We start from the raw sequence: 25,132 nt of genomic DNA, 5'->3' as shown, positions 1-25,132 counted from the left end.
TGCATATTGAATATTGCATGTGGTATTAATCAACAAACAAATGCATGCATCAGTGATAGGTTTCTGTGTATATTTCAGATCTCCAATGATGATACTATTATCCCAGGCTGGGAGGGAAAGATTGTGGCATGGATTGAAGAGGAACAGAGTACGGCCTGCTGAAGTACTCCGTTATCAAGACAATAATGTTTGTTTCATATCGGAAGTTGCTGGAGACTGATTGCAGGAAGTAACTCTGACAAGTAGTGCTATGTGCTGTGCCACCTCAGGAGATGAGTTGTCAAGAGTATAGTATTTTCCAATTTGGTTGGATTTTCCGTAAGACTTATTTAAGGAATGGACTAGGAAACCCTTCAACTTAACACAGACGTGATACTGGAAGACTGTCTCATATGTTGTTGAGATTATAGTATGCGTAAACAGATGCTGAAGTCTGGATATTTGGTGGATTTTATTGAAGGACGAGGGAGGATGTTTTATCAGACTTACTTACAAGGGAGAGAACTCCTACTATGGTAGAATGTGATTGTTTTTCATACAGAGTAATATGGCAGAAATATTTATCCAAATGAAAAGATACTGACATGTAGAGAATATTCCAGTTAGACGTTGTTAAGATTCATATCAACAACCACTTCCTCACACAAAAACTGCCCAACATTCCTGTGACACATTCTGGAAAGACTGGATACTGCAGGACTACAACACACAGCATTCCAACTCATATGTTCCTCAAATCGAACACGACTGTAACCAAAGCAGAGACCATGTATTGTCCCTGATCAGACTCCGATACCAAAACCAGTTGTGCAGTTATTTCTGATTGCTGCTGTTCATGTGGGTTACATTTCTCCAGATGATATTTCTTGCTTAATGATAGAGTCAGCTGAAGTAGGGCCCGCCTTATTCTGTAGGGCTATGTGCAACATTTAACAAAGGTTTCCAGCCAGGGTTAGTCGTAGGATAAGGTGTCAGCTTACAAGATGAGCTGACGCTGATTTCTGCTAAACAAGCAGGCTTTTGTTATTGTATTGATAGGAAGGTGCTTCAACATTGCTCTGTATTCTTCTGTATATTATCAAGGTTGGCCGCTACAGGGAGGTTTTTGTTAATGGTAGTGATATGACAATTATTTTAATCATTGCAATAGGCTGTGTGGAAAACATAATAGAGTGGTTTCTGAAATGCTTTTTTGCATTTTTCAAATGTTTGATGGTTGACAACTTACTGAGTTTTCTACTTATGTGAGGAATCTGTTGGCAACACTGATTCAGAAATTTGTGTGTGTTAAAGAGAGGCTTTATAGGCCACTGGGTAGATATGACCTGTAGATGGAGATACTCAGCTTATTGCAGGTGTCATAAAAGGCAAAGTGTGACACAGTGTGTCAAACATCGTATCTAGCCAAGGTGTCATTGGAAGACTAGAGGTCAAGCATTGTCTAGCTAAGTGTCATGAAATGCTAGAGGTCATGCATTGTGTCTAGCCAGGTGTCATGAAAGGCTAGAGGTCATTCATTATGTCTAGCCAAGGATCGTGAAAGATTGGAGGTCAAGTATTGTGTCTAGCCAGGTGTCATGATAGACTCAAGGTCAAACATTGCGTCTAGTCAAGTGTCATGAAATTCAAATTATGAACACAAGGAAACTGTTCTGAAGGCCATGTGTCACACCAGTTACATGGCAATACTTTATTCAGATATCTCATAACAGGTACAAGTTACATTATAGGTGTTATGCCATACCTTCCTGTGTTGCTGAAAGGTGTTAGCACATAGATGTGATGATGCGGAAAGTATCACTAGGGACATTTACTAATTGAGTAAACCCATTTCCCAAGAAATCTGAGACAAGTATTGATTTTCTGAACCAGTGTTACCAGTAATACTATTCAAGATTTTCAGAATTTTTGTGATATTGTTTCACTGTGGACAATCCTCAGATCATCCATCGTCTCCCCTTTGGCCAGACTATGTCGTGATTGTCTGACATCAACCCTCCTACTGCCTCAGTTGCCAAATATCCATTGTTTGAGAATGTTTGTGTCGTCACCATCACCCCATCTGTACTGGTTTAGCCTGTACCCTGTAAGCAGCCATCGCTTGTCTTGGAAACAAAGGGGCACCTGGTGGACCTAGTGAAAGTGCTCAAACACCACAGTGTTCTTGTTCCTGTAGTCTAACCATCCACGTTACATAAAAACATGTACTAATCTGTCATCACACTGTGCAGGTGTTTTATGTAAGACATTGAGGCTAGATCAGTTGAGTTTCTTGCTGCACAGACCTAATTTTACTCAAATTTTAAGAAAGTGAAAAGGAAGCTGTTGATTTCTGTTTGTAAATTTGTTAAAATTTTACTTTCATTTGCAAAGTGTGTTTGTGAAATAAGATATGAAATTGTTCTAGCCTTTCACAACATTTTGCCTTACATGAAGGTTGTGTTAAAAACTTAACATCATTTCAGTAGTTGTCAGGCATTACTAGTTGTCATGTTTGCAAAATATAAGTAAAATCATTGCAGCGTGGATGCCACATCTATCTACATGAGGACAAGTACATCACTGTTTCCAGCTTTGTATTTCAGTCCCTTCAATGGGGCAGTGGTGTAGTTTAGTGGTTAAAGCACTAGATATTGCTAGAACATTGCTGAAAAAGCATACTCACTAACTCACATCTTCAGAGTGTGTTAAGAATAAACCATTGCATTGCAACATTTGAGCAATTGAGGGTGATGTTGGTGTTCCCTCGAGTCCAAGCCTAATGTCCTGTTCCGCAGAGTTATATGACTATTGTAAGTCCAAGTATGGTAATTACAGTAACCTTTCAACCACTTTGCAGAATGGGACTCAGGCTGTTTGTATTGTTTCAGAGTTTCAAAACTCAACACTACGTGTGCAATAATCAGAGATGTTAACTGATATTTTGAAACCATCTTAAAATGAAACTGACTTTTGTCAAGTTAACCATCTTATTTCAATTTGTAATTTCATCAGTTTTCGCCAATGAATATGGAGGATTCTGTTCATATGCATTCATACATATGAGAAGGGTGAACCATTTTCTTTTGTATTTTAGTCGATTTACTCCTTGACGTATGAAAGATATGGCTCATAAGAATTGAAAATGTTAGACAGGAGATTACCCTTGTAATCGTTCTATTTTGTACATTTGTCAGTTTTCTATAACATAATTCTGGAGACTACGATCCATTTGAATTCAAATATATGAGAAAGGAGATAACCCTAGTGACCATTCTCATTCCATGTTTCTATGGGAACTATATTGACAGTTCATTTATTCTGCTTCTGTAATTCTACATATGTATTCCTGTATGATATGAAACAAGTACTCAACAACTCATGTGCTGACAAGTTGACATGGTGAAACTGTTAACACTATATCTGTTAGCACTGCAATTGTTAACAATGTGCAACCATCAACACATCATCAGTTGGCACTGCAGTTAACACTGTGCAACTGTCAATGCTGCAGTTGTTAACAATGATCAACTGCCCTCACTGCTGTTATTAATACTGTGCAAATGTCAATACAGTGTGCATCTGTTACACTGCAGTTGTTAACAATGTACAACTGTCACCATTGTCATTGTTAACAATATGAATCAGTTGTTAACAATGTGCAAATGACAAGGCAGTTAACAATGTGAAACTGTCCACCCTGCAGTTCTGAACATTGTGCAACTGGTAGTTTTGTGCATCTGTTAACCGTTCATTGACACTGTAATGGTCAATTTCTTATATCAATCACAGTTATCGCAAAGTACCTGTTTCGCAAAGATATCAATGACTGTGAAATTGTATGTGTACAGTCAGTTTAACACTCTAAGTTCTTGTGTCAATGTTTGTTCAACATTCACAACAAAGTAATCCTCACAAGGGAATTCCAATCATCTTATCTTTATGCTGTGTCCAATTTTTCCCTGTGATTGATTTGTTGAATGGAGCTAAGGTCATGATTCACACGTATTTTACAAGAAACGATATTAATTTTCTCAGTGTATCAGTATCGGACACTAATATACCATGTGTTTGTGCCTTCATAGTTCATGACAAACTGTTAGCCCTTCACTGCATTGGTGTGTGTGCAGTGATTACAACACACACACTTCTGTTCTTGAAAGGGTTAAGTTCCACTAAATGTTGTCGCTGTGGTAAATATCAGTATTAGGATGTTGATAGTTTGTCTGTAAGGAGTTACCTCCCTTGGGCTACTGGCAATTTTGAATCTATGCTCAGTGAATGTAACAATGTATTACAGCATCTAGTAGCTTTTTCACTTGACATTTGTACTTTGTTTTTGAAATGCGGTGTTCCTTGTCTTTCATCTGCAGAGATGTTGATGTCAATGTTTTGCCAGTTTTGTCGCCTGACTTCTGCAGAATGTATCCACCCAGTCGATGTCATCATCCTACTACCATGCTTCCAGCACTAAAAGCTTCACAAGTGCATCGCTAGTGCGACATTAGTCTATTAGATCAACAAAGTGAGCTATCTGGAATTCTGATCATGTAGGTTTGAGTGTTTTTAGGAGTAACCGGTAACCAACAGAATATCAAAATCTTCAAAATAACAACAGCAAAATCTGCATTTTCCTGTGAAAATGTATTTGTGTGTTAATGCAAAACTATATAAATTTAATACTCTGGTCATTGAGCAATGAGTCTGGAGAGATGATCTTGTTCTCCAAGCCATACACTTGGTTCATACTCAGAACTATGCCTTCTTCAGAGATAATTATCTCTCTGAGGCAAGTTCTAAATTACATGTATTGAAAAAGAAATGAAATTTTGTGTTATGCTGCCTTTTCTTCTAGTATTAAGGAAACAAGATCAGACCTTCATTGTAAAAATTCAGGTAGGGGGATAATAAATGTTATCATTTTACATTTATGACACTATAGAGGTCTCAGCAAGGCTATTGGCTAAAATAGATATACCTGTGGTGATTGAGAAATGAAGATGCAACTTTCGTAGTGAAAAGACAGTGACAGCTATTTGAGAACAGCATCACTGGAGTATGACAGTCACCACATTTTCGTTCTGGCAAGGTAGCCTTGCTATAAGCACAGGAAGCTGCACATGTAAGTAAGTGAGGATGGATTGGTACTGCATTGCTTGGACATCCTTCAGGGTCTTACTATTTCCGCCACTTCCCCTGAAAGATGATATTAGTATGTCTGATCTCGATCCTGCAGTGTAGTGTGTTATAACGCTTTTTACAATCTTCATGGTATATATATATATATATCTGAAATGAGCCAGCTATTTCCTAACAACATAATAATTCAGAGTTACGGAATATCTTGTCTTCTTGTTCTACATGTAAATGAGCCAGATGTTTTTAATGAATGTATGACTTACTGTATTGCACTGGTTCCTTGTGAGTACTGTTTCACCATTCCATGAGGGTACTTCTTACACGGGTATCTCTGCTGACTTGTCAAATCTTACTCCTTATTTTGTTAACAGAGATTGACAATAGCACATTGGAAGCTTACTGCACTATAAGACATGATACGTATATAATTTCAGAAGTTTGCTGTCAGCTGAAATTTCTAAATTGGTCTAGTCGAATCCTCCAAATTGTTCTGCAGTTGTCCATTATTGTTACAGTCACAGAGGCAGTGATTTGAAAAAGCGTTTCGCATCAGACATTCCGCCGTGAAGATTTTGTTATCTTACCATTATGTTGTTGAGTCTTATTATGTACATGACTGTTTTGTCACATTAAGAGGTCATAGGTATGACCAGTGTTTATTGTGTCTCCGTCCCGAGCTGATCAGTATCGGCCTTATGTATCATTTCTCTCATGCTTCATTTTAATTTACACCAAGTTGCAAACTCAGCATATTTTGTTGTTCATCTTAGTCACTAGGATTTTGTTCATTGCTATTGTTACCATTCATAGTCCAAATGTTTGTATGCGGATGAGTAGATTTTTATCTTTTACTTTTTTGGTAGTTTTATAGATTTCATAATTTATTTGTAGATTTCTTTCTCAGATGAGAATTCTGATAATGTTTTAGTAGAAACTGGAAGAAAGTGTCATTTCAAACAGATATATCTAGTCAAGGTGAACTTTGCAACTTTCTGTGAATCTCTTGAAATTTGGAGATTCCCTTCATAAGAATGGCTTAATGTGAAAAGGATGGCACATTGCAGTGAAGAGGGAGAGGCTGATCATACGTCGAGATGAAGATTTGTTGAAGAATATCAAGGGTTAAAAGAGGGGAACAACCAGCTTAAGATAGAGAATCAAGGCTTATGATGGGGACTATGGGTTTATAGAGGGACAATGAGGTTGAGCCAGCTTGGAGAATAGTGGGGAATATGAAGCGTAGGTAGAGAATACAAGGTTTACGGTTGGAATATGTTGGCGAGGTGGAGAATAATAGCTTATGTAAAGAATGAAGGCTTATTGTGGGGGAAAAAGTTGGTTAGATGGGAAATAATGGCTGATGTTGTAAGTAAATCATAACATGATGATAAAGGGACTAAAGCCTTTTTTTATTTTGTGAGCATATACAGAATTATGTTCATCCTGCGCAGTGCTGCTAGTAGTGTTCCAAGTGTTAACTCAAAAGAGACTAGGTGCAATTTGTTTCCTTTTGTTTACTGGAAGGAAAACGTAAGAACCTGATTTTATTTGGCTTATAGATTAATATGTGTTTCTCTGAGTTTGTTTATTTGATGCAAAATTAAGGTTTTTTAAGAGAATATTGTTCCCTTAATGCAAGGCGACTTGAACATTTTATGTTTTTGACAATCAATTTAATATAAAATTACATTTCAATTTTTATGTCATTTTTATCATATCATTTCCAATTTTCATAAAGATTGGTTCACTTAAAGATTTTGTTTTTGTTATGCTCATATGTTAATGCTAGCGGTCACTGCCGAGATCAGCCCACCACGTGTTGCAGTCACTGCCTATGTGCCCACCATAGTTTATGTCTGAGTATGCGATGTATACACAATTAGCCGTTCGCTCGTGTACAAACTGCATATTTATGTCCATATATCCCATGTCTGTGTGTCTACAGTCTTCACTACGCATGAAGCATTATGTGATTCTCTGCCGCTTCAGTCGGCCGTGGCAAAATGTCAAAATAAATACAAATTGCAAAGTATGGCATGTGTTTGGTTTATGTTGCTGTTGGGGTGCTGGATGTGGATTGGCAAGTCTTATCAGACATGTGTTTACTTGTTTCTGCGCTGGTTGGGTTGAATTCATGAAGTCATGTACAAGATTATGGCAGGCACTTACTAATAGAAACAAGAGTCATCAGAAGATGACGTATCCCCCGGCCCCTACAGGTTTGAAAAGTCAAATCATCTGACAGTTACGTACTGTGTTTTTTGACAAAGTCTGAATTGTTTCCACAGAATTCATGAAAAATATAAATGCCATATATCTGTAATTAGAAAAAGTCAACATTTCAAGATTCGTCTCATGTATCTGCCAAGATCTTTTGAAAGATATGAAATGGTTTTGGAGTTGTGGTCCGGAAACGAAGTTTGAAATGTGTTCATGGAAACCAAGAAAATGATAGATCACAAAAACCTCTAAATACCAATGGCACCACTTTGGAATCTGCCACACATATGTACAAAGTTTTAATGACAGATATTAAGACGTTTTTCAGTTCTGCTCCGGAAACGAAATACACCTCTCACTTTTGAGACAAAGTCAAAAATGTTTCCATGGAAACCGAGAAAATAATACATCACAAAAACCTGTACATAGCAAAAGGCACCACTTTGAGGTCTGCCACACATATCTAACAAGTTCTGCAGAAAAATACAGAATGTTTTTTGAGTTCTGCTCTGGAAACGAAAGCCCACCCCACCATTAGACTAAAATAAAAATGTTGCATGGAAAAACTAAAAATATATAAATGCCCAAACTCTGTAAATAGCAAAAGGCACAACTATAGGTTGAGATTATTATATCTATCAAGTTTTGTCTAAAAATATTGAATGGTTTCTGAGTTATGCTCCGGAACCAAAATGATAACGGATGGACGGACAAACAGACGAGGCGTAGACTATATCCCCTGACTGTGCTTCACATTAAAATGAAGGCAGAAGGGTAGCCTTGTGTTCAAAGCGTTACCATGTCATGACAACGACCTGGGTTTGACTCCCAACAAGGATACAAGGTGAGAACCCCATTTCTCTGCATAAGATCTAACTCACTCTCACATTGCACACACCATTTTATAATAACATAACATAATGGATTGTCAAAAGTGTATTGACAAAATAGATCTAGTGACAGAGAGGACTGGAAAGGAGAGGAAATGAGTGAGTTGTCATGTGTATCTGGCAGCAGTCTGTATATAATCAGTCTGGGCCAGATCAGTGATAAACATCTGCAGCTGGTATAGGACGTGTGTCAACCGGGTTTAGCAAGCCTGACCACCTGATCATGTTTGTCACCTTTTATGACAAGCATGGGTTACTGAAGACCAGTTCTACCTGGAATCTTTACAGGTATGCAGTGTTTAGCCATATTCCAGCAATATAACAGAGAGAAGGGTGTTATGAGAACTCAGTTGTCACAACCGTTTTTGTTGTTAATGTCAAGGGAAACAGATGGCCATGGCAGAAGAGCTGTGCAATGCTGTTCAGAAAAGACTGATGTAACTTTTCGAGGACTGCAGGTGTCAAGTAACACATCTTGGCATAACCTGTACATGTCACAATATGCAGATTCAGCATATTCCAGCAATATAACAGAAAGAAGGGTGTTATGAGAACTCAGTTGTGACCACAGTTTTTGTGGTTCATGTCAAGCAGCATGGAAGACACTAGATGTTTGAAACCAGCCATGGGGAAAATTGTTTCAAATGTCAACCATAGGAGCTAACACTGCAGCTGGACCGCTGGACCTGTCAATCTGTCAAGATAAACAGATGGCCATGGCAGGAAAGCTGTGCAATGCTTATGAGAAAAGCCTGATGTAACATTTTGAGGGCTGCAGATGTCAACTAACTCATCTTGGCATATCCTGTACATGTAACAATATGCAGATTCAGATGGTTACTTTTCTCCACCATTTCTTACACTACCCTGACACAGCTGGGATACAAATTCATTCAAAACATTCATAATAAATTGAAAGAAGGGATGACAGAAATGTAACTTTGCGAAGTATTTATTGGCCATAAACTTATTTACAAAACTTTGACTATAAAAGATGAACTGAGGATGAAGCTTGTACAAATGAAGGCAATGGGCAATACAAAATACTGGTGAGGAGGGGCATCACACCCGACAAGCACCTGCTGCCAGGACAAGCACCTGCTGGAGCCCCTGACAAACTGCCAGGACAAGCACCTGCTGGAGCCCCTGACAAACTGCCAGGACAAGCACTTGCTAGAGCTCCTGACAAACTGCCAGGACAAGCACCTGCTGGAGCCCCTTTACAAACTGCCAGGATCAGCACCTGGTAGAGGGACAGGACCCATGGTAAACAGTAATGACAGGAATGGGAGGTGGGGACTGAACATCTCACAAGTTGAAATCAAACACTTACTAGATTTTACTATTTTACCCCAGGCAAATCCAAACTTCAGAATTCCCCCCGTTTCCAATGTGTCATGTTGAATGTCTCCATATGAGACTTTGCATACTGATGCACCAGAGTAAGCTCCACCAGGGGGTGTCTTATAACAGCTGAACGTAAGGAGAAATAACTCAGCCAAACAGTGTGTCTCAAAAACAGTTAAATAAGTTACATCTTGTAAACAGAGATTCTCCCAATAAATGTTAACAAGTTCATCCCAAAATGTGAAAATAACAAATTTCCAGGTCTAGACTACCTTTACATCAGTCAAAAGTTTTCGACACAGATCTTTCATTTTCCTATTTCCCTTTGTATTCCAACCTTTTCTGCATGGCAAATTATTCTGTAAGCAGATGGGCTTATTCACAGACACTCAACTTTCAGAACAGCAGTCCTGTTGAAGCTGTAAAGGCAAAATAAATTATCAGTGTAGAAAAAAGTTGAAAAAATGTACAAAATATCATAAATAAAGTTGATATGACGAAGCTTCTGACACTGTATTCAACATTATTAGTGTCTGGCTCTGGTCACATTCAGCCCCAGAGGTTCGCAAACTTACGGTGAACTGACAGGAAATATGGCAACATTTTTGACGTGGCATTGGAATCAGTATACATTTGTGTAAACTTGTGACTGAGTTTAGTTTTATGCCACTTTTGGCAATATTCCAGCAATATCATGCTGAAGAAAGCATTGTCATTGAAGCAGCAACTCTTTTCACAGATGAGAGAAATTTCATTACAGATTTCAAACTTCAGGGAATTTTAAAAAAAAAAAAAAAAAGCCAGTCAACTGAGCAGTCATGATTTCTGCCCTCTTTAATTTTCCTTGTGGATCAGTTAAAGAAATAAAAAAAAGGTCTTTCATAACCTCTCTGCATACAACTGAACATATGAACATTCTTGAAATTACTGTAACCCAACCATTTTCCTAGTAACTGGAGCCAGAGACTAACTGGTTGAACATGGCACTACTATCAGAACAACTACTCTAATTAGAATATAAACAGTCTTGCTACTACACTGTACAACAGCATGTTTGCCTATTCATGGCATTTACAAACTCAGCCAATCAGAAGCTGTACCATTCATGTTCCAATCATTACAAAACGATGTAAACGAAACAGCACTATTTCAAATGTTTACACTGTCGATTTCTGATTGGTTGAAACATCCCTGTTGAGCTCTGATTGGTTGAACATTTACACATGAAGACAGAGACAATCAGCCAATACAATCATTCACAGGTGGTCCAATTATTTGATTGCTGTACAAAAACTAAATAATCCTCTCAATACACTGGAAAAAATACATCAGAAGAAATAAAAATTTTGATTTTTTTTAATGGAAAATGACAAGTTCACTATTTATTATGTAAATTAACATAGTTTCAAATATATAATATTGTTTAGGTTTTAAGAACATCTGCTGCTAAAATAAAACATTTTGAAGCATAAGCATTACCATTTGATAATTTATTCAGTACCTGGAGAAAGTTGTATGGAAACAACATGACAAGCCAGTTTAACATGTAATTTCTTACAAAACCATGATGGGACATTGACACCTTGCTTGAGGGAATCACACATAATTCAATCTTACTGGCAACAATACTAATAATGCATGGAAGTAACCATGGCAAGTTGTCACCCACAAATTTGATTTAAGCCTGATAAGACTTACGCACCTCCACAAAACACTGACAGAATTATTTTGGTTTTTTTTTTATGAAGACAATTAACCACTATTGTCACATGATTGAAATGAAACTAAGAAAATGATTTCTAAAAATGAATTAGTGCAACATTCATTCAACCTTCCTGATTCTTTGGTTAAAGTTTAAAAATTGGTCCATGAAAGATGGCTGACAACGTTGGCTGTACACAAAGATTTATCCTGAGATAAGTCAAGGCAAAATGTGACAATGTTATCAAAGGGAGATAACTCTGTCTCTAAGATGGACTATGAGTAGAAGGTAGATACTGTGTAGCATAGCTGCAACAGAAATTCGACTTCACAAATTGCATCCATATGAGCCATCGAAAAAATGTGGCGATGTAATCAAAGGGTGATAACTCTGTCTCTACTGTTGACTGACTGAGTGAAAGGTGCATACTTTTCAGGTTTGACCGAATTAGAACTTCACCAATTGCATCCATACAAGCCATCGGACATCACAACTAAAACTGATTGAGTCAAAGTATCAATGAAATGGGTGCTTTAGGAATCTATGTTGATATCACTTTTAATTCATTTACAATGTCGTGGACAAAATTACGCATGAAGAAAGTGTGTTAATTCAAGCTTTGCAAAAACTGGATATCTGTTCATAACATTGACATTTACTTGGTTTTTTAAAAAGTATTTGAATGTCTCCATGACAACAGGAGTATATGGCACATCTGGTGCTACTCACTATCACTTTAGACAAACGCACGACATTTGTACATGACGTAACTGGCCCAACGCAACTTGGAAACACTAGTCTTAGAAGTACAGAACTGAGAATTATCTATCCTTCAAAAATATAACTTGCCAAAATGTGAAATTATGTATACTTTATGCACAAGCACTAACATTTTTATTTTTAGATTTTATTCAACTCAAACAACCATTAAAACGAAATGGTTTGTGTCAGAATTCATAGACTAATGGATATTTAGATATAGGTGTTTATTTTTCAGTGTGCATCCATGAGATTTCAGATTCTCTTAATATAATGGAAAACATTTCAATTTAGAATGAGATTTCAAGTTTGAACATTGTTGATAGTGAGATTTGTCAACAAGTATCTGTGGAGAAAAAACCTGTGTAGGATCAAAAGGAAGCAACACCAACACAATGGGTTGTATACTCTGAGACAATGCCATGTGAAATGACCGTATCACATACTTGCCAAAGCAGTATGACACAATCTCCACGAGTTTCATTACAGAAAAACCAACATACATTCAAACATCGACATATTTCTCCTACCAAATAATTCACCTGAAATGAGAGAAATACATGAACTTATACGAGAGAATTCACCGAAAGTATGAAAATATCCATGTACGAAATACTGGTGAATATCTGCAGCGTCACCCTGTACAGACAGATCCTACAGCAGTACATGCCACAACAATCACAATCTGGGCAACACTCATACTCTGGCCAAAAATACAAGATGCAAACAACATTTGTGTTTCCACAATCCCAATGGCAGTAATCTTCAGTCCTGATCTCAAAACCTTTCCATGTTTTCTACAGTTTAACTATTGCTTTAAAAACCAGCTCCCTGTCCTTAATTTATGACCAAGTATACTGTGCATTAGTTCAATAACTAGATGAACTTCTCTATCGTAATTGATGCAACATATGCTAACACCATTGTCAAGCAAGTGATAATGGTGTTAGCATCTACAATGGAACATCTACTGCAACAATGAAGTTGTCCATCTATAAGAATACAAGATTCTAAATTCCTATGAAGAAACAATTACTAGATCTTTAAAAAGTTTACAAAATGGTTGCAGTTAAAAGAACAGCTATATTGATCAGCAGGAGCAGGAAACACAGAAATTGTTTTTCGGCCTTTCACACACAGGCTCAACACCCTCAACAGTTCATGGACAATGAGTTGGTGAACTTGACAAAACCACAAGTTGGATCTGCTCAAGGGAGACAATCACAATCTGTCCAGCAAAACATCAAGCTCATATTTATTTTGTCATATTTAAGTGTCATACCACTTCCATTCGCAATGACAAGGTGCACAATGGTCACCTGACAATGTCCTGGTCACGGTGTCACATGACTTGAGTGTCTTGGTCACGTGATCCATGTACTGAGATCACCTGAAGTTTGACCAATCATGCTGTGACTTTGTTCATATATCGACATAAACGCCTTTGGTCAATCCACAATGGCCACATGACAACCACACAACCAATGATCAGTCACATAACATAATGCAAGGTCACATGACAATGCTGCCAGCCAATGAGAGATCACAACACTTCACTATACAGATGTTTCAGAGTTTAACCGCAGCACAAATTTGTTGTTTTTGGGGTCGATGACCTCTTCTGTGAGGCTGAAATGTGGGATCTTACGGACCGAACACAACAACGACACGTCCCCACTCCGCAACTGAAACAACGACCCATGCTCCACTTCCCTTGTGACCAGTTGATCACACACTAGCACCCAACGTTCAGTGGCTTTGTATGATTTTTCATTCATGATGACAACCCCCTGTGTGAGATACCTCTCGATGAAGGAGCGGGGACTCATGTCGTGAGCGATGCATGTGGCAAGATGGTTGAGCACAGACTCCATAGTGTAGCGCGGCTGTTGACGGGTGACGCGCAAGAACTTCTGCAAGGCTCGTGCCATAGAGGGGAAGACGGCCTGGGCGGCTTCTTGTGGGTCCATCGGGATGGCGGGACCTGTGGGACAACAACAACAACATGAATTTAAGAGAGAGTAAGCTTGTGTAAACTCATAAGTGTGATAGTTTGGGGGCTGGTGGTCCTGTGATGATACGGTCAGTGAGGTTAGTTTTACATTGATTTTAACAATATTACAGCAATATCATGGCAGCTGACACCAGCTGTACCAATGTGGGGAATTAAATCAGGATCTTATGTGTCACCAGCCAATGTTGAAACTACTAGGGTACCCCACTGACCCCTGGTGGCGATAAAGCAATGGTAGTTCAATTCAAGTGGAGTTAACGAGTGAGTTTTGCTTTATGTTGCACTCGGCAATATTCCAACTATATGGCAGCAGACTGTATGCAATCAAGTAAATCAGACAATCCACTGATTAACAGCATGAGCATCTACCTGTGTAGCTGGGATGTGGTATGTGATGACATGTGTCCAAGTCAGCGATCCTGATCCGAAAGTATTTGTCACTTGACGTCAGTACCAACGACGTACATGTTAATTTAGTGCAACATAAATAATTTGCGTAACATAAAAAGTCAAATTTTGCACTTTTGTGAGGAATTATCTTACCTACAATCACATTTCTGTTTAATTTTCTGTGGGCTATTAATTGTATGGCAACAATATAATCAACATATATACAGTGCTGTGAACCCCTTTAACGTGGCGGCCAATGGCATTGTGCATTACGGAACCATGTGCAAGTTACTACATGTCATGTCATTAGTTAAACAGTAGTCACAGAATGAACTGAAATTGTGTGTGCAGAGCTGAGATGATTTCAAATTTGCCTGTCAAATTTGCCAAAGATCCATCCTTGACTCACTTCATATAATATTTTTGCCACACTGAAATAATATGTAAGTCTATGGAAATGATGTCAGATGGTGAAATTTTGGGCATGGGTCTGAAATTTGGCAGCAGAAAAATAGCAAACTTCTGTTGAAAAAGCATGTGCATCAAGACAATTTATACAAGATTACTTGCAAAAAAATCTTCAGAATTATTTACAGAAATATTCCTGCACCACATTTCAAAGGGAGATAACTGTTTATCACTGAGCTATGGGAGCATTTCACTGACAGATTAGATTATCTCACAGTTAATCCTACTCTACAGAGCACTAAGTTTGTAAGGCCCTCACTAGCTGCTAAGTGCTACACTGAACCTTTAAGCTGATAGAACCATCCATCAAAATCACACAACCAAATGGACTCTAAGGAATGTTTTTTTTAAAACCGGTCTTGCCATGTCCATTAATACACTGCAACTGACAATAACGGAAGATCTTCCCATCCCGGCCCATCAAAACTATTATCTGTTTTTGAACTCATATCATTGGTTATTTCCTCATTTCTGACACATGTCAATCACAGAGACACATTCCTATATGACTGACAGGTTTGTGACAGTGTGACCTACAATGGCTTGATTCATGTCCCACTGAACATGTTCTTCACGACACAAGACAGTTCAAATATTCTTTTCATAACAAAAGTGAGTGAGTTAGTTTTGTCTTAAACTGCTTTTAATCACTGATCAAAAGACTGTTCGCTATATCCTAACACCTAGGCTAATAGACACATCAGTATTAGAAGGAAATACTGAGGTATTTTTATATTTAAAATATTTTCAAATTGTTTTAGAAGATTAATGAGTGAGTGTGTATGGTTTCAGCTCTTGGCAATATTCCAGCAACATCACGGCAGGGGACACCAGAAATGGGCTTCAAACAAACAAAAGATCAGGGTGCCATAGGGTGCTACGCTGTCAGAAGTTTGTGCTGGGGTATGTGAGTTACGATCACCTTAGCACTAAGATCACTTCCTACAACAGTTTCCAGATATACAGGAACACCTGGCACAAACATTAAATATCAATACTGATATGAGAGGTCTTTAACTTCGTTATTAAATGTTACCTTCCCCTCCATATGAATGCACAACATCTTTTTAAAAGTACCAATGATTAGCTTTCTCATTCAGTGTAACACTTAACTACTGCCATATATACTTAACAGCAAAAGAAAAAAAGTAAGCATTCATGTTAAAAACTTGACAAAAAGCCAGAGTGGCATTTCTTTTGCTGTTCAGAATAGAGGGAATATTGATGAGTGAGGAGGAAAACAATAAGCACCAGAATTAGTTGCCATTAACTGAGGGGTACATTAAATTGTACCTTGCTTGTAAGTGGGGTACATTGAAAATAATAGAAATAATAATAGAAACTTAGCCAGTCAGAAAACATGTATGTACAAGGTAAGATAAAATCAGCTGTCAGACTTCCGTTTTTGAGTGGGTTAGATGGCTGACTTTGTGTGGAAGCAATTCGATGTGGGTTTGAATGTCAGATCTTTTTTAACCGAACAAAATTACGAAGAACTATACATTACTGAGAAAGTTTAATCCAAAATATAAATATCACAGAAACATTTTTTGTGGTGCATGAAAACTGAGCAGTGATACGGTCAAAGACACATTCAAGATAACTGCACTCTACTTTTTGACATGCACGTCCTCACTGTGATAAGGGTAAGGTCACATTCAAGATTACTGACCTTTTATCACGGACACAGACATCAGGGTCTACATTATCAAAGCTCTCATAGAGCTTAAGTTGTAGTCCTAAGTTATTGTCAAAATATGGCACTTACCACTATCTTAGCGCTCAAACAACTTCGGAAATCTAGGCCTGCATGTCAGGCTAATTTCAAACTCACAATAGCGAATGAGTGAGTTGAGTTTTACGCTCCACTCTGCAATATTACAGCTATATGGCAGTGATCTGTAAATAATCAAGTCTGGACCACACAATCCAGTGATCAACAGCGTGAGCATCCATCTGCGCAATTGGAGACTGATGACCTGTCAACTCAGCGCTAGTAGCCTCTTACAACAAGAATAGTCACCTTTAATGGCAAGCATGGGTTGCTGAAGGCCTATTCTACTCTGGACCTTCACAGATCCCAACCCACCACAGATCGTGTCTAAACACCATAGCAAAGAGTCATTACTAACACAATCTTAAAACAAGCGTCTTGAAATTAATGATAAAGAATTATCTTTTACATTTTACTCAAGTTTGTGTTTCCACCTACCCTGCTCATCTTGCATCCTCTTGATGTGTGTGAATGCTTCCTCTGCAGCGACCAGCAGTCTGGCTCGACGTTTCCGCACCCTCCTCTCATACTCCTGTTCCTCATAGAACCGATCATTATGACTAGCATCCCTTCGCCTGGCTGCAGCCGCAAACACAGCGCGTGATCGGCCCTGCTGATTCGACTGATTTGCCCCTCCATCTACATCATACACTTTGAACCCTGTAAGTTTGGCGGGACGACGGGTGGCGTTTTCTAAGTATGGGTTGTAAGACTGGAAGTCCTTCAAATACTGCTCCAACACCCATACAGCTGCTCTCTGGATGCTGAGCACACCCATCGTATATGAGTGACTCTCCCCATCTGGCGACCGTGTCACGTTTATGACATACTGAGGTTGAATCTGTCTTACTTCCAACAAGATGATGGCGAGATAGTGAATGAAAAGAAGTCCGTCGACTAGCGACACTGAGAACTGAACTATAGAGTGATACTTCTGCTCTCGTTCCTTGAATATCCGAACGCCATAGAACAACCAGAATGCAAATGTCAACACAAACACAAGGAAAAGCACAACTGCTCGGAAAATAAAAACTCTCGGCATCGTGGCTTTAGGTTGACGGAAAAACAGAGCAAATGTTCCTACACAAAGTATGATGAGTTTAAAAGCAAAACTGATGAGAAGACCTTCACATTCTGGCTTACAAGTCATGTCGTCCCCCAATGATGTTACGAGAGTGCCATCTGTTCGTACATTCCAGTCCACAATACCCAGTTTGGGTAGGACCACCATCGCAATAGGCGAAAAGAATCCAAATACACTGAGCACGGCTGCTAAAGCAGACCCAACGTATCGTGTACAGTCAAACCCAACATTGTCCTCAAATTCTTTTGAGAACTTATGCATGTCCTCCATCGAAAAGCCAGTCTCGCTGGTGTTGCCAGTAATGGCGGTGGTGTTATCTCCCCAGTTGTCATCCTGAGGGATCACTTGGACTTCTATACGTTCCTCCTCGTGACAGTCATCAGACATGTGACCTGGAGTCTTGATGGTGACTGAGCGGTCGTCACGGTCACCTCGGTCACGGCTCCGACCTCTGTGACTGGATGGTCGCCCACTCTGTTGGCGGTGACGGTGATGGTGGCTGCCATGGCTACGGTGGGACCGTTCGGATCGGTCACTACGACCGGAACGTACTGACTCTGCTCCGTCCATCTTAGATACCGCTTACGTGACAACTGCTAATAGGGTGACTGAAAATAAATTCAGAAAATTAGCATTCATAAGAATGTGCAAGTCTTCAGATATCATGAATATGACTAAATGTAATAAACAACTGAATACATCCTTGAATATGTACCACGTATATGTAATCAATTTTTACAAACAGAATGTATGTACACTCTAAGCTCCCATTGTCGATTAAGAAAGTCCAAAACAAACTTTTATCAAATGTTTCTTGGAAACCGAATATCAATACTATTCAGACTTTCTATACTGCATTCATGTCAACGCTGAAACATATTACCTAATTTCATGGGTTCAGACACCTCATTTTTGGAGAACAACCAATGTGAAAACGGACTATTACAAGTGATCCAATTTGCCAACAGTACCCAACAAAGCACCTGGGTGCGACCATATTAACTCTCTGGTATACTGTGGTTACACAGCTAAAAATACATTCCCCATTCACAAGCTGCCATTAAGCAAGCATGAAAACATCTGAATCTCTCCAACTTAATGGCTTTACAAGCCAACCACTAATGACAGATGTCAGAGTTGTTTCCCTTCATTAACTCTCCTGGCTGGGAGGGCAAAAAGTAATAGGGATTAACCATTACATGGTATATGGATTTCACATGGAGGTCCTGCCATGTTGTCGTTTCATGTAAAATCTGTTTGATAAGTGAGTAGAATTTTACATCACTATTAGCAACGTTCCAGCTATACCAAAAGGGAAATTATAACATATTAGCCACGGAACCTGGACCTCAGTGGAACTGTTCAGTGAACAATGTTTCCACAAAGCCTTCTGTTCTAGAGTCCAAATCTCTAGGTTTGTTTGCTTTACTCTTACCACTGATCTGAGTAATATGCTCTCTCTGTAAATAATCAGGACTTGATAATCCAGTGCCCAACAGAATTAGCATCAGATTATGCAATTTTGGTACAAGAGGTGTCAATTTAATCAGCAAGCCTGATGACTCAATGCCTAATGGTCATTTGTTGCTGAAAACATTACTTGCTAAAAATTTCTGATCCAGACCTTCCGAAGAGACATTATCTCCAGCAATATCAAACAAAAAGACTCATCTAACAGAACAATTTTCTGTAACTATTCCATATTTGTTTTGAAAACACAATGACCATTTAACTACTACTCCTAAAATGTACAAGCACTATTGACCCCTAGCCCATAACACCTCATAAGAACCTTCAGAGTCAATCTTCAACTTCTGTATTTATGTACAGAACACTATCTGTCGCTTGGGAATCATCTCTCACATCCAGCTCTGCTAATTAGATCTACCATCTGACACTCCACAAAGTGCCTTCCCATAATGCAATTTCTTCGAAGGAAGTACAGTCATGATCCTCCCTATCTAAGGCTGCCATCTTGCCTCCCAGGCAAAAACATTTAATTTGAGCCCCACCATGAAGCAGATGGTGGTTGAATAGAAGAAATAGATAGGTAATGTGAAAGACTTGAACCCTAGCTAGAAGTGCTGTTTATAAACAACGACTTCACAAGCTGCTGTCCGCCATTTTGTTACTCAGAAACTGATGTATGGCTAATAAAGCATTAACTGTCTCAGAACCTCTTTAGTATAATCAGTTCTGTGCTAAATATATAAGCATACTGTAATGGGCTCCTGTGTGATTGACTTTCCATAGCGGCAGACCCACGACCCAGGTGATGGGTTGTTAATACTTCTGAGAGAACACAGGAACTATCACTTTAAACTCAGTTGCATTCTATTAAGTTTATTTTTGGTCCTGGGTCATTTCAACTCCATGTTTACTGTGAGAAATTGAGGATTTTCTTTAATCATTTCATGTGGTAGGAACTCTTTCAAAATTAAAAGCTTTTGCTGTTGACTGCCGACCTATGGCCATTAACAAAAGGATGATACCAGACAAAGTTCCCTTACATTTACAGTTACAGAGGGTACAGTGAGGTCATTCAAGGTTCCATAATCTTGGACATTCACTCACTATTAGTTGTCCTAACAATCTTCTGGGTATTAACACCTGATCAGGATGAAGATATTCAGAGGAAAACCCGTATCAAATGACAGTAAAACTGGCAGTATTAAAAGTAAATTAATCTCTTTCAGGAATAATTGATACTTATCAATTTTTCTGGCCACAGAACATGAAAATTCCTTACTTCCTGAATATTCTAAAAAGTTCCATGTATGTACAGACCATCGGTGACAGTCTTCTCAATGTGACATTAACTCAAACATTTGAGATTTAATCCAAACTGCCCTTCAGATGCTTTACAAATTTCTTCACAGAGAGTTTCATGAGCCTGAGAATCAAGGGTATGTTTATATTCTACAAGTGAATGTAAAAGTTATATGGCTACCAATGTAGTCTGTCAACCCAGAATACAACTCCACACGTCCTGTCTCTCAATGTCACGAAACCTGTCTGACATTTTCTCCCTTAAGTGTCTGCAAACATTGACAATCTTTTTCAGGAGAGACTATTTAAAGTCAGCCAGTCTATAAGAATCAACTGTTTGTTGTCACCTACATGGGCAGCCCAAAGTTTGTCAGTTCCAGTCCTAGCCTGATTATGACATGTGATATTCTAACCTGTCTATCATGTGACAATGAAAAAGTGGTCTCCTGTCACAAGAGAGTACCAATTACACAGGTAGCAGTACATTTACCTTTGTTGGAGGACTATCTACCTTCACTGACAGCTGCGTTTCCTGTACAAGGTTATATGGTAATGTTGCCTATACATAACACTTGACTGAAGCAAAGGCAACAATGATAGACCTAATAGGGCACATGTCCTGAAAGTGAAATATATTTCTCTGTAGGCACTGTGAGTGAATGTTTTTTTATGTCACCACGGTTGATGATGCCATGTCATAGCACTTCCAAAGACATCTAGCCTAGAGTGAGTGAGCGAGTTTAGTTTTACACCATACTCAGCAATATTCCAGCTACATGGTGGCGGTCTGTAAATAACCGAGTTGGACCAGACAATCCAGTGATCAACAACATGAGCATCGATCTGCGCAATTGGGAACTGATGACATCTGTCAACCAACTCAGTGAACCCGATCCCATTAGTTGCCTCTTACGACAAGCATAGTCGACTCTCACAACAAGCATAGTCATCTTTTATGGCAAGTATGGGTTGCTGAAAGGCCTATTCTACCCTGGGACCTTCACGGGTCCATCTATCCTAATGCGAGATGGAACAGGGTTGAATGTTATGCTTACAACATAAAATGCTGGTGTAAGCTACTGTAACAAACCAAACTGTCCCCATGGAAACTTTGGTTCAGGATAGATTATCAGTTTAGACTGAGGACGAAATGGCCTGCTATAGCGGTTCAGAGCCAGTGACACCATTCCATAAATTAACCTGGATAACGCGCCAACACCAGTCACCATTTAATACCATTTTTTTTCCATCATTTTAAGTTTTGAGGTTTCACAGTCTGGTATTGAACCAGCAACCTTCACATCCCTGGATATCAAGACAGTAGTTACAGACCAAACTCCCAGTTTATCTCATCATGTTAGTTACCTAGCCATGAGACAAATACAGGAAGACATAGGAAAACACTGCATTATATTTTAACGTATGCAAACAAATACAGCTTGTTTTGCTACAATCCTAACAAAACACTAGAGAAGGTGAAATGTAGTAATAACGTGAGGTTACATTGTGTATACGTTACCAAAATAATATTGTGTTGAAGAGATAGGCTTATACCTTCATAGCAAGTAGCCCAGTGCTGAAGTCAATATTACTTTTTAACAAAAAAAAATATACATGTGAATATTTGAAAATAAATAATCAACAAAGAAAAAATGCCAATGGATTCGTCCAAGATGCAAAATTGTGAGGAAAGTGTGCCATCTTATGAAACAGTATAGACATGTTTATATGATAAATAAACGAATCACAAACCTCCATATCACCAAAACTTGAGTCTACATACCATATGCTATTGATCCAACAAGACTGGACAGACATTCACAATGTTCCACAACCTCATTCCAGTCAAATCCAATGTGAGATGGGACCATGTTGTCATAAACTATCAGGTGATATGAGTGCATATTCCCTACACAATGGCTATCTACCATTAAGTACAATATTGATGGCTAGATGTCACATTCCACCCCTAATTATACATCTCAGAGTATGACTCTGATATCAGAGGAAGCCATGTTCACTCAAGCAGACAAAGTGTTTCCGCTTTCTGGGCAACAGTCCCAGTCAACTCATTGTAACATGATTCTATGGAGATCACACACGATTTTTATCTCAAACTTTGATGACGGACAACTATTCAGACGAGTTCAACCATAAAACATAACTGTATTAAATTCTGTCAAGATATGTCCATTATTCCCTGTCTGTCACTCTCCCAGAAGTTATATCAGATCAAACAAAGTATCACATATCCAAACTGTGTTGCTACACACAATCTGGCATGAAGTCTGTATAACACTGTCACAAGCATATAAACATGGACTGTGTAACACTGTCGCAAGCATATAAACATGGACTGTGTAACACTGTCACAAGCACATAAACATGGACTGTGTAACACTGTCACAAGCACATAAACATGTACTGTGTAACAATGTCACAAGCATATAAACATGGACTGTGTAAGAAGGTAATCAGCTAACAGTGTTACAAGCAGATAAACATGGCATGTATAACAGCATGCTTGCATACAACACCCAGGCAATAGATATGAGAAGTGCACACTGGATCATCTGTTCTGTATCAATGTTCTTGTTTCCATGCCAACCTTTGTTCAAGGGTTGGTGGTTTAGAAGTAGATGTTAGCTGGAGATAGACTATTTACTTCAGGTTTTCACTCCAAACACAGAGAATCAGACTAAATTTATATTCTATGACTGTCATTGAGGTCAAACAAATGAAGGAAAACAGGATTTGGTCTATATCAATGCACAATATATGACTTTATAAACGTTCAGTGAAATATTACAACATTGGACACAAATATTCCCATGACTGTCACTTTACATGGTATTAATTTCCCTCCGACACAATACCACACACATTCTCAGCTTCTGGTCAATAATTCATGATTTCCTTTCAGCTCCTCAAACTGCTGAGCGATCAAATCTACATCCATCATCCTCCGCTGCATGATGGAAGTGAATCAAAAATGGCCGCCCAGTATGGTCCTGAGGGACGTTGTGGTTTCCCTGGGCCAGACTGCTAGGCAGTGTTTGTCCCGAGAAGCGTGTTGGTAATAACCCATCATCTGAAGTGATTGTTTTACATGCTGATGGTTTGTGTGCGTTAGTGCATTCTCTAACTATATTAGAAACGTGTTTCTGTGTAAGGTGCCAGCGCTCCGACATGATCCTAACAGTAACACTCTCTAATGGAAGTTACCGACACATTATAGGGATTGTAAACATGTTCCAGGGGCATACAGGACTCATTTTAAGGAAATTGATTTAACTTGTACTAGGTGCATGTTGACATGGAAAGTGAGTGTGAGTGAGATTAGTTTTATGCCACTTTTAGTGACATTCCCACTATACCACAGAGGGGAACACCAGAAATGGGCTTCACACGATGTACCTACGTGGGTAATCGAACACAGGTCTTTGGTGTGACAAGCAAACCCTGACATGAAAGGATAGTTCCACCAGACAAAACCAGGCTCCATCATGGTGAGATATATCAATAGAAATAATTAAGTAATAAAGTTGACAACTTAGTCTTTATTCCTTAAAGACTATACTTATCATTTTACAGTAGATGTAGCCTTACCAGAGGCACTGATTATCATTTGATGGATAATCTGAATATCACGAGAGTGATTGAGTGAGATTTCATGCCACATTTTGTTTTTGTCAGGCAGGGAACACCACAAATGGGCCTCACATCCTGTGCCCATGTGGGAATTGAACCTGTTCCTTTGGAATGATGAAGGAACACTTTAACCACAAGGATATGTACCTGGAAGGAACCAAGACCACTGTACAACTGACAATAGAGTTGTCTGTCACAGAGAGATTAATACTGCAATTGGAATTTTGAACAGAAATAAAAAAAAAGGAGAAATATCAGACAAGAGGGGTATGTTTCAATTAGATATGCTCATATCATTTGAAAAACTGTATTCCACTGTGCCCAAAGGTCTTGTGGTTGATAATATCTGTTTATATTCTTTTTTCTGTAGGTGCAGGTCAATATATCGCAGCCTGATGATATCAATTAACCCATCTCTAAAACTACCATAAAAACGAGCTTCCGACAATAAACAGCAACAACCTAACATGCCTAACAAATCAGAAAGTGGGTGAAACATTCCCCAAGGCCTCCAATAAAACATCTTGTTTACAGCATATTGTACTTATATGATGGCATTCCAGGCAATATGGCTATATACTAGTACCCCATCAACTCCTGCAGCAATACAAAACGAAGCCTGGGGCTACAGTGATACACACTGTGGAGGACTGAATTATCTACAACCAGCCTCTGTGTGCTAAGAGCTGTGCCTATCTGCCGTATACAGCCCATATCAGCAGGATATAAAGGGGCACACAGTATGAATGAATCAACCAATCACTACTGGCCTACTTACAGATAGCTACAACAGGCACATGTACATCAGGGTGCTGTCTGTATCCCCCACAAACCTTATCTCCTCAAACAAACACAAAAACACAAGCATTCAGCAAAGAGATACCAGAATCATATCTGTGTAATGGCAAGAAACTAATAAACCACACAGTGTCTTATATAAACAACA

At 38.8% G+C, this 25,132-nt stretch overlaps 2 protein-coding genes across 8 annotated transcripts in view; one reads left to right on the top strand and one right to left on the bottom strand.

The window, feature by feature from the left end:
* The window catches only part of LOC137289817 (dixin-like), a 73,133-nt gene extending 65,983 nt beyond the window's left edge, over nucleotides 1-7,150 (top strand). For all 3 annotated transcript variants that reach the window (XM_067820880.1, XM_067820879.1, XM_067820878.1), the window contains one exon: nucleotides 79-7,150. In XM_067820880.1, the coding sequence (XP_067676981.1) occupies nucleotides 79-162 (84 nt within the window). In that variant the 3' untranslated portion in view covers nucleotides 163-7,150. The remainder of the gene's footprint in view (nucleotides 1-78) is intronic.
* A 2,014-nt stretch (nucleotides 7,151-9,164) lies between these two features.
* LOC137289766 (vang-like protein 2) overlaps nucleotides 9,165-25,132 on the bottom strand; it is a 43,411-nt gene continuing 27,443 nt past the window's right edge. For 3 of the 5 annotated variants that reach the window (XM_067820874.1, XM_067820875.1, XM_067820877.1), the window contains 2 exons: nucleotides 17,121-18,374; nucleotides 9,165-14,020 (listed from right to left, as the gene is read on the bottom strand). In XM_067820874.1, the coding sequence (XP_067676975.1) occupies nucleotides 13,593-14,020; nucleotides 17,121-18,336 (1,644 nt within the window). In that variant the 5' untranslated portion in view covers nucleotides 18,337-18,374 and the 3' untranslated portion in view covers nucleotides 9,165-13,592. Of the gene's footprint in view, nucleotides 14,021-17,120; nucleotides 18,375-22,463; nucleotides 22,547-25,132 lie in introns of those variants that run through there. The other 2 variants (XR_010957195.1, XM_067820876.1) reach the window with 2 other exon arrangements.

Source organism: Haliotis asinina, chromosome 1 (genome assembly GCF_037392515.1).
Source record: "Haliotis asinina isolate JCU_RB_2024 chromosome 1, JCU_Hal_asi_v2, whole genome shotgun sequence".
Taxonomy (NCBI): domain Eukaryota; kingdom Metazoa; phylum Mollusca; class Gastropoda; order Lepetellida; family Haliotidae; genus Haliotis; species Haliotis asinina.
Note: the sequence above shows the minus strand (reverse complement) of the source record. Positions and strands in the feature narration are given on the sequence as shown.